The sequence below is a fragment of the Ranitomeya imitator genome, chromosome 1 (assembly GCF_032444005.1).
Source record: "Ranitomeya imitator isolate aRanImi1 chromosome 1, aRanImi1.pri, whole genome shotgun sequence".
NCBI classification, from domain to species: domain Eukaryota; kingdom Metazoa; phylum Chordata; class Amphibia; order Anura; family Dendrobatidae; genus Ranitomeya; species Ranitomeya imitator.
Genome location: NC_091282.1, coordinates 628,045,417 through 628,055,885, shown reverse-complemented (window position 1 = coordinate 628,055,885; position 10,469 = coordinate 628,045,417). Strand labels below are relative to the sequence as shown.

Genomic DNA, 10,469 nt, shown 5'->3' with positions numbered 1-10,469 from the left:
CCCCCACTTGGCTAGATAACAGGAAAAGGGTGCGTTGTTCCCTGTATGGCAGTTTTTTCCTAAAAATCCTTCAGACAAAACAACTGTAATTTGCAACATCTGCCAAACCAAGCTAAGAAGAGGCAATAACACCACCAACCTGAGAACCACCAGCATGCAAAAGCACGTGGTAGCCAAGTACCCCAGTAGGTGGGCGGAACACATGGGTACAAAATCTGTTTATGAGAGTGAAACCACTGTCCCTTTCCCTGTGTTAGGGCCTTCTCAATCTACTGTCCGTGGAGCAGGCGCTGATGCCTCCTGCCCACAACCTGCAGTTGTACAAACACAGCAGTCAGTAACCACGTCCAGTGCATTGTTCCAGCACAGAGTTCAGTTGTCCCTGTCCCAGACTTTTAACAGAAAGCAGAAATATCCACCACCCACAGGTCCAAACGCTAAACACTCACATTGCCAGATTGCTAGCCATGGAAATCTTGCCATTTCAACTTGTGGGAACTGAGTCTTTCCGTGACCTCTTGGTGTTGGCAGCCCCACGTTATTTGATTCCCAGCCACCACTATTTTTTCTGGTGTGCTGTCCCCGAGTTACATAGGCACGTGTTACACAACATCAGCTGTAGACAAGTTCTTATGGACAGGAAAGCTACACTGGGTGAAATTGGTGGAGTCTGGGACATAGTCAGACACTGGGAAATCACACATACTACCCACAGCAAGAATAGCGGTCCCAACTTCAATCAGGGTTTCAGTCACCTCGTTTCCGTTTCCTGTCTCTCCTCATCATCATCATTCTCAGTGAAACTAGCCTATTCATCACTCCCTGGCTAGGTAGACTGCAGCACGGCCTTGGCGAAGCGGCAGCATGCTCTGCTGAAGCTCATTTGTTTAGGTGATAAAGCTCACAAAGCAGTTGAACTGTTGAAAGGGATAAAAGAACAGACGGATTAGTCACTCTTCCCACTGAACCTCCAAGCAGGTCTAGTTGTGTGCGATAATGGGCGTAACTTGGTGGCGGCTTTTAAACTCAGCAAGCTGGTACACGTTCCATGCATGGCACCAACATGCTGAACTTGGTTGTACAGCATACATCATCTCAGGTTTTGCTGGTCTAGCTTTGCTGCAGCAGCGCTTTAATTTGCCTCATCACTAACTGATTTGTGACGTGCCCACACACTGGAATTCGAACCTTCATATGTTGGCAAGGGTTAGTGAACAGCAAAAGGCAGCAGGACTGCTACTAAAAATTGCAGGGTCCCATAATGGCAAAATTTTGGTGCCCCCTTGAAAGTTCACGCAGGCTCCACCCCAACCCCACATCCACCCCTAGAACCATCCACAGACCCACTATCTCTATTTTTAAAAACTCCACTTCTGCACCACATCCTCACCAATCACACATTTACAGTTCCCATCACCATATACATAGCCAGTAGCTTTTGGCTTGGCCAAAATATGTTTTAATCTGCCACCACATCAAGGTAGACTCTTTTGGCTGAGCTCCACTCTACTGTAACTTACTAAACAAATATTAAATATCCAATACACTTTAGGTATATTTTGATTTATTTTTCAATTTTAAAATGACCAATAATACCATAAACAAGGAACAAATACTGCCACACCATAACCAGACCACATATTACCATATAATGTTCAAATAATACCAAATACAAGGAACAAAAACCGCTACACCATGACCAGACTTTGTATTACCACCACACAGTGACCGAATAATACTACATACAAGGAACAAATACCTCCACACCATGTCCAAATCCCTTATTACCAGCACAATGACTGAACAATAACACATACAAGGATCAAATACCGTATATAGATGACTGAAAGCAGAAATCTAAAGGTAATAGGTAGAGTTGGGCATGTCTGCGGAGATTAAAATTCAGCCCAATGATCACATTTGGCATGGAAATGTGATTTGCATTGAATGTTTTAAATAGTCTCTCCAGATCCCAGTGCATAATAAGTGTATGATGTGAAAAGAATAATTAATACTCACCTGGCCACTTGCCTACTCCGCTGCAGCTTACTGTCCAGTCTTCCTCTTGGTCGGGCCTCTTAATTCCTTTATCCTTTGGTGCACAATAATCTCTCCAGCCATCTCCAAACTGCATCAAAGACAGGAGAAAATAAGAGGCTACAAGAAGTGGAAGACTGGGCAGTAGGCTGTGACTATGAATGGAAAGGTGAGCTGACAGAAAAATTTTAACTTAGCTTAAACCCCTTTATTAACCCTTTACATTTAACCCCTTACCGGCATCGGACGTACTATACCGTCCGATGCCGGCTCCCCTGCTTTGATGCAGGGCTCCGCGGTGAGCCCGCACCAAAGCCGGGACATGTCAGCTGTTTTGAACAGCTGACATGTGCCCGTAATAGGTGCGGGCAGAATCGCGATCTGCCCGCACCTATTAACTAGTTAAATGCCGCTGTCAAACACAGACAGCGGCATTTAACTACCGCTTCCGGCCGGGCGGCCGGAAATGACGTCATCGCCGACCCTCGTCACATGATCGGGGGTCGGCGATGCGTCTGGATGGTAACCATAGAGGTCCTAGAGACCTCTATGGTTACTGATCGCCCGTCGCTGTGAGCGCCACCCTGTGGTCGGCGCTCAGCACACGTGCAATTCTGCTACATAGCAGCGATCAGCAGATCGCTGCTATGTAGCAGAGGCGATCGTGCTGTGCCTGCTTCTAGCCTCTCATGGAGGCTATTGAAGCATGGCAAAAGTAAAAAAAAAAAGTTTAAAAAAATGTGAAAAAAATAGAAAAAACATAAAAGTTTAAATCACCCCCCTTTCGCCCCAATCAAAATAAATCAATAAAAAAAATATCAAATCTACCCATATTTGGTATCGCCGCGCTCAGAATCGCCCGATCTATCAATTAAAAAAAAGTATTAACCTGATTGCTAAACAGCGTAGCGGGAAAAAAATTCGAAACGCCAGAATTACGTTTTTTTGGTCGCCACGACATTGCATTAAAATGCAATAACGGGCGATCAAAAGAACGTATCTGCACCGAAATGCTATCATTAAAAACGTCATCTCGGCACGCAAAAAATAAGCCCTCAACCGACCCCAGATCATGAAAAATGGAGACGCTACGAGTATCGGAAAATGGCGCAATTTTTTTTTTTTTTTTTTAGCAAAGTTTGGAATTTTTTTTCACCACTTAGATAAAAAATAACCTAGTCATGTTTGGTGTCTATGAACTCATAATGACCTGGAGAATCATAATGGCAGGTCATTTTTAGCATTTAGTGAACCTAGCAAAAAAGCCAAACAAAAAACAAGTGTGTGATTGCACTTTTTTTGCAATTTCACCGCACTTGGAATTTTTTTCCCGTTTTCTAGTACACGACATGCTAAAACCAATGATGTCGTTCAAAAGTACAACTCGTCCCGCAAAAAATAAGCCCTCACATGGCCAAATTGACAGAAAAATAAAAAAGTTATGGCTCTGGGAAGGAGGGGAGCGAAAAATGAACACGGAAAAACGAAAAATCCCCCGGTCATGAAGGGGTTAAGATAGTAGCTGCAAACTTGTTGAATCCACATGTGAATTGAAAAAAAGATATGCAGTAGAAAAAATGTTATGCAAAATTTTAAGCAAATTTGAAACGAACAAATTTGAGTGATCTATCAATAGACTATTAGGTCACGATTACCAGCAGTATTTGGATTGCATCTTCTCTGAAAGGCTGTCTCCATGTCTCTGGACAGACTGGACAGTTTTCGGCCAAAGAGGTTATTACTTTCCAGTATTTCTGTGTTCATTTTTATGTGAAATATTTGATAAGGTCAACTGGTGATTACTTTACATTTTATTACCTCATGTTTTTCTTTAGGAGCCATTTAAAAGTAGAAGTCAAATATTATGGTACTATGTTAAAAAATTTAACTTGTCACATGGTGTCCTTACTTTTTGCATGGCTGTAAGTTGAATGGGTGACATGGCATTGCTCCATGAAGAGGTACAAAATCTTAGCAGTCAGATGTCAATTATCTCTTACATACAATGCACTTCAACCTAACAGTTCCCAATAATCTCACACATTTCTAATTCTTATTATGCAATATTTTCAATATTTCAAAGATTACCTAATTTTAATTCAACAATATTTTTCTGTGAAGGTCCCATTGCACCAATTCTCATAATGCTCAATTAATCTCAGAGGCTTTTTCGAGCTCATTACTGTATGTTTCATCCACATAGGGGACAGTGAAAACACATGTATACCCTGGGCTGGAGGCCAACTGCATACACTGAGCATTGGTCTTCAACCCTCTGACATCTGTAATATTATTACAGTTCTAGTAGTATGGAAATCTATCATTCGGATAACTACTGATGCAAACTCTGACCACCATTATTTTTCAAATGCAAATCTCTATTACAGTTCAATTTCCAGCTAAATTTCAAGGAATTTTGGTAAATGGCTAAACATCATATAAGTAAATATAATTTCAATTGTGGTCCTTATCATCTGGTATGGTTTTTTTTTTTATAAAATTGGACTTTTATTTTACTTAATTTTTTTTATAGAAATTGCTTTAAAAGGTGTCCTACAGTTTCCACCCTTTCTTTAACTTCCGATAGTGCTCATTCTATTTCTCCACAAATTGATACATCAACTTAAGATACACTGATTAGTAAGGATAATCTGCAAAGCAACCAAGATCTACAGACCCAACAGAAAATCTCAAGATGAGTTAAGTTGAAAAAACGAGTCAGCAATCCTTGCATAGTACAGAAAGTTTCACATTTACTGTTTTTAATAATATCTAATTTTGGAAAACAAAAAGAGCCTTTAACTGAGTTTTCCCTCTCACAATTAATTTGAGATGAAAGAACTTGATTTATGATTACCCTTGAAAGTATAAAACTGACATAGAGAAGATGGCAAGTAGCAATCATTAAAATTTTTCTACCAATTTGTTGCTGCAAATTGTCTATTAGTGTTTCTTTCTCATTGCCTTTGCAGAGATGTTATAAATCCATTAGATATATTGCTCCTAATTCTAAAGGCTGTTTCTGCTTTTTCTTTTCCTTCTCTTGATGTTAGAAATAGCTGGAGGGAATGGGTTTTCCACATATCTGCAGTGGGGAGAAAATAATATATCTCTGGGGTTACAGAAAATACAGGAAAACACAAAAAGTAGAAATTAGTGCATGATAGAAGCTGTACTGATACAGTTGTGCTCAAACGTTTACATAACCCGGCAGAATTTTTGCTTTCTTGGCCTTTTTTCAGAGAATATGAATGATGACACCAACATTTTTTTTACACTCATGGTTAGTGGTTGGGTGAAGCCATTTATTGTCAAACTACTGTGTTTTCTCTTTTTAAATCATAATGACAGCCCAAAACATCCAAATGACCCTGAAAAAAAGTTCACTTACCCCATTTCCTAATACTGTGTATTGTCCCCTCTAACATCAGCTTGAAGTCTTTTGTGGTAGTTGTGGATGAGGTTCTTTATTTTCTCAGGTGGTAAAGCTGCCCACTCTACTTGGTAAAAAGCCTCCAGTTCCTGTAAATTTCTGGGCTGTCTAGCATGAACTGCGCGCTTGAGATCTCCCCAGAGTGGCTCAATGATATTGAGGTCAGGAGACTGAGATGGCAACTCCAGAATCTTCACTTTTTTCTGCTTTTGTTTTTGCAGAGCCCCTGATTTTCCATTTGTTAATCACAGTTTGGATGCTGCTGACTGGCATGATCAATTCCTTGGATATCTTTCTGCATCCCTTTCCTGTTTTATACATTTCAACTATCTTTTCCCATAGATACGTTGACAATTCTTTTGCTTTCCCCATAACTCACAATCTAGCCACGTCAGTGGCTGGATGAAAGATGCAAGAGTCTGTCTGGATCCCAGAAACTCACTCAGCTTTTATTGACACACTGATTACAAGCAAACTGGTCACAGATGAGGATGTTATCTTTAGTAGCCATTCAAACCCATTTGTGTCAACTTCTATGCATGTTATCAGGCCAAAATCACCAGGGTATGTGAACTTTTAATCAAGGTCATTTGGATGTTTTGGGTTGTCATAATGATTTAAAAAGAGAAAACAGTAGTTTGACAAGAATTGGTTTCACCCAACCACTAACCATGAGAGGAAAAAAAATGTGTTATGTAAACTTTTGAGCACAACTGTATATGAGCTAAAGAATACAGCAGTATTCTGGAACTCTCGCACCTCACATCCAACCTATCCTACTGGAAGGGACACCCACAATAGAAATATCTGTAATATGAATGACTACAAACTGCATATCAGGAGGTCTGAAAATGAATGAGCGAATGAAGATTGCAAAATTGCAGACCAAGACTTAGTGCAATTTTCTAAAATGTGTTTTCCTGGATGTTTAACATTGATGGCCTATCCTTAGGATAGGTCATCAATGTCTGATTGGTGGGGTGTGATACCAGGCACAATCTGATCAAGCTTTTTTTGGTGTCAGCGGTAATAGAAACTGTACTTTGCAGCTCTGACAGTGAGGAGCTGTGGCTGATGCTGATATTGGGAAAATTCAGCACAATCATTCTGTTTCTCCACTTGCCTGTGTTCTCACTCTACTCCTTACTTCTCTCTACTCGCCTTCCTATAGAGCATAATTGGAGGTGTAACCTGACACCTCACTGTCTTGTCTTGAGCAAGATAGATTTAAGCTGCTTTTTTCAGAATGGATGGTGGGTAGGAGAAAAATTGGAGAAATAAGAATTATGTGATAAAATATGTCACAAACTGATTTATAAATGGTTTAACTATTGATTTATTTGAAAATAGTTGAAAGTACAGTTCTCATTTAAAATTGGTGCATGTCAACCAATTCTGTATATGGCAAAGCGCTTCCATGGGTCATTGGGCATACTAAGTCTTTTATTTGGGACACCATTACTCTTATGTTTCAAAAAAGAGAGATGCCGTAAAGGGGCTACCAGGTACACATAAAATTGGCCATTTTTATGCGCTAAACGCTCTCATTTTTCATATTTCTAGTGCAGTAATGCAGTTCAAATTTCGTTTTTCAAGTTTGCATGTTCTAGCGCTGCAGTGTGCTGCCTTATTTACTTAACCATTACTCTTATGGGCCTGCTTAACCATTATCTCCAACTTAGTGTAACCCTACTATGGAGTTTGCACTAGTAAGCCCTATTATCCAGAATTGTACTTAGACATGAACAGAAATGATCGTGTTTGGGAGACAACTCTCACTACTTAACAGTATGTGGTATGTTAATATGTATGTGTTTTGTTTGCATGTACTTTATATAGGATAAGGTATCAGATTTTAAAAGTAATTAAACTATAGAAATTCAGACTAATGATGAGTCCATTGTAGACACTTGCCACCATGTGATAATGAATTCTGTTTTTCTTCATCTACTCTTCTTTCACATCTAGCAATGCAAAGGCTGAATTGTTCATCTCCAACTTTTTTCGTACTTTTGCCTATCACTGACTTAATATGGCTTCAGAAGTTACTTTTTTTCCTCGTGGTCTTCTTCTACCTTCTAAACATCTTGGGCAATCTCACCATTTTTTCTTTAGTAATTAAAGATCTAAACCTTCATTCTCCTATGTATTTCTTCCTGGCTAGCCTGTCTTTTGTGGACATGTGTATTTCCTCTGCCACAGTCCCCAAGATGATGGTTGGGTTTTGGGTACAGAACAATATTTCTTTGAATGGATGTTTCACTCAGATGTTCTTTTTCCACATTTTTGGATGTACAGAAGGGGTTATCATAGCTGTCATGGGATTTGACCGCTACATTGCAATTTGTTACCCTTTACGATATGTCACCATTGTGAGGAAAATAACTTGCATCCAACTTGTATTCGGCTCATGGAGTGTCTGCCTAATTATTACGTCAATGCATGTGGTCATGTCATCAATACTTCCTTTTTGCAGTGGCTATATAGTTAAACACTTTTTCTGTGATATTAAACCAGTGATAAAGTTGGCATGTACTGACACTTATATCAATGAGGTAATTTTAGCTGCCGTCACTGGTATCTTTAGCACTTTTGCTTTTGCCATGCTCATGCTGTCCTATTGCTTTATTATGAAATATCTTATGAAGATACGTTCTTCTGATGGAAGATCCAAAGCCTTTTCAACATGTTCCTCACACTTTCTTATTGTCATCTTGTACTATGGGACAGCCATATGTATCTACCTTGGACCTGCATCCGAAAATACGATTGAAAAAGACAGGGTGGCAGCTATGATTTTTACAGTCATAACCCCAGCATTGAACCCCATTATATATACCTTGCGAAACAAAGATATAAGAAGATCTATAAGACAACTCGTTGTAAGGTCAAATATTTGTAGAGTGAGAATACAATAATGGTATAACCAAACCTTCCAAATTGTTATTTTAACCCCTTTACCCCCAAGGGTGGTTTGCACGTTATGGACCGGGCCAATTTTTACAATTCTGACCACTGTCCCTTTATGAGGTTATATCTCTGGAACGCATCCCGGTGATTCTGACATTGTTTTCTCATGACATATTGTACTTCACGATAATGCTTAAAATTTCTTTGATATTACCTGCGTTTATTTGTGAAAAAAACGGAAATATGGCAAAAATTTTGACAATTTCGCAATTTTCCAACTTTGAATTTTTATGCAATTAAATCACAGAGATATGTCACATAAAATACTTAATAAGTAACATTTCCCACATGTCTACTTTACATCAGCACTATTTTGGAACCAAAATTTTTTTTTGTTAGCGAGTTATAAGGGTTAAAAGTTGACTAGCAATTTCTCATTTTTACAACACCATTTTATTTTAGGGACCACATCTCATTTGAAGTCATTTTGAGGGGTATATATGATAGAAAATACCCAAGTGTGACACCATTCTAAAAACTACACCCCTCAAGGTTCTTAAAACCACATTCAAGAAGTTTATTAACCCTTCAGGTGTTTCACAGGAATTTTTGGAATGTTTAAATAAAAATTAACATTTAACTTTTTTCACAAAAAATTTACTTCAGCTCCAATTTATTTTATTTTACAAAGGGTTACAGGAGAAAATGGACCCAAAACCTTGTTGAACAATTTGTCCTGAGTATGCCGATACCCCATAAGTGGAGGTAAACCACTGTTTGGGCGCATGACAGAGCTTGGAAGCGAAGGAGCGCCATTTGACTTTTTAATGCAAAATTGACTGGAATTGAGATGGGACGCCATGTTGCGTTTGGAGAGCCACTGATGTGTCTATACATTGAAACCCCCCACAAGTGACACCATTTTGGAAAGTAAACCCCCTAAGGAACTTATCTAGAGGTGTGGTGAGCACTTTGACCCACCAAGTGCTTCACAGAAGTTTATAATGCAGAGCCGTAAAAATAAAAAATCATTTTTTTTTCACAAAAATTATTTTTTCGCCCCCAATTTTTTATTTTCCCAATGGTAAGAGAAGAAATTGGAATGAAAAAGTTGTTGTATAATTTGTCCTGAGTACGCTGATACCCCATATGTGGGGGTAAACCACTGTTTGGGCGCATGGGAGAGCTCGGAAGGGAAGGAGCACCGTTTGACTTTTCAATGCAAAATTCACAGGAATTGAGATGAGACGCCATGTTGCGTTTGGAGAGCCACTGATGTGCCTAAACATTGAAACCCCCCACAAGTGACACCATTTTGGAAAGTAGACCCCATAAGGAACTTATCTAGATGTGTGGTGAGCACTTTGACCCACCAAGAGCTTCACAGAAGTTTATAATGCAGAGCCGTAAAAATAAAACAAAAATTTTTTCCCACAAAAATTATTTTTTAGTCCCCAGTTTTGTATTTTCCCGAGGGTAAAAGGAGAAATTGGACCCCAAATCTTGTTGTGCAGTTTGTCCTGAGTGCGCTGATACCCCATATGTGGGGGGGAACCACCGTTTGGGCTCATGGGAGGGCTCGGAAGGGAAGGAGCGCCATTTGGAATACAGACTTAGATGGAATGGTCTGCAGGCGTCACATTGCGTTTGCAGAGCCCCTAATGTACCTAAACAGTAGAAGCCCCCCACAAGTGACCCCATATTGGAAACTAGACCCCCCAGGGAACTTATCTAGATGTGTTGTGAGAACTTTGAGCCCCCAAGTGTTTCAGTACAGTTTATAACGCAGAGCCGTGAAAATAAAAAATCTTTTTTTTTCCCACAAAAATTATTTTTTAGCCCCCAGTTTTGTATTTTCCCAAGGGTAACAGGAGAAATTGGACCCTAAAAGTTGTTGTCCAATTTGTCCTGAGTACGCTGATACCCCATATGTTGGGGTAAACTCCTGTTTGGACACACGGGAGAGCTCGGAAGGGAAGGAGCACCGTTTTACTTTTTCAACGCAGAATTGGCTGGAATTGAGATCGGACGCCATGTCGCGTTTGGAGAGACCCTGATGTGTCTAAACAGTGGAAACCCCCCAATTATA

The 10,469-nt window shown here is 39.7% G+C and overlaps 1 protein-coding gene across 1 annotated transcript; it reads left to right on the top strand.

Moving 5' to 3' along the window:
• Positions 1–4,352: 4,352 nt before the first annotated feature.
• Positions 4,353–8,573, top strand: LOC138657977 (olfactory receptor 1G1-like). Its single transcript, XM_069745565.1, has 2 exons — positions 4,353–4,456; positions 7,439–8,573. The coding sequence occupies exon 2, from the start codon at positions 7,441–7,443 to the stop codon at positions 8,386–8,388; it is 948 nt and encodes a 315-aa protein (XP_069601666.1). The 5' UTR covers positions 4,353–4,456; positions 7,439–7,440; the 3' UTR covers positions 8,389–8,573.
• The last annotated feature ends 1,896 nt before the right edge of the window (positions 8,574–10,469 follow it).

Excerpts from the sequence above, each read along its gene's own strand:
- LOC138657977 (XM_069745565.1), top strand. The coding sequence starts at position 7,441 with ATGCAAAGGCTGAATTGTTCATCTCCAACTTTTTTCGTACTTTTGCCT.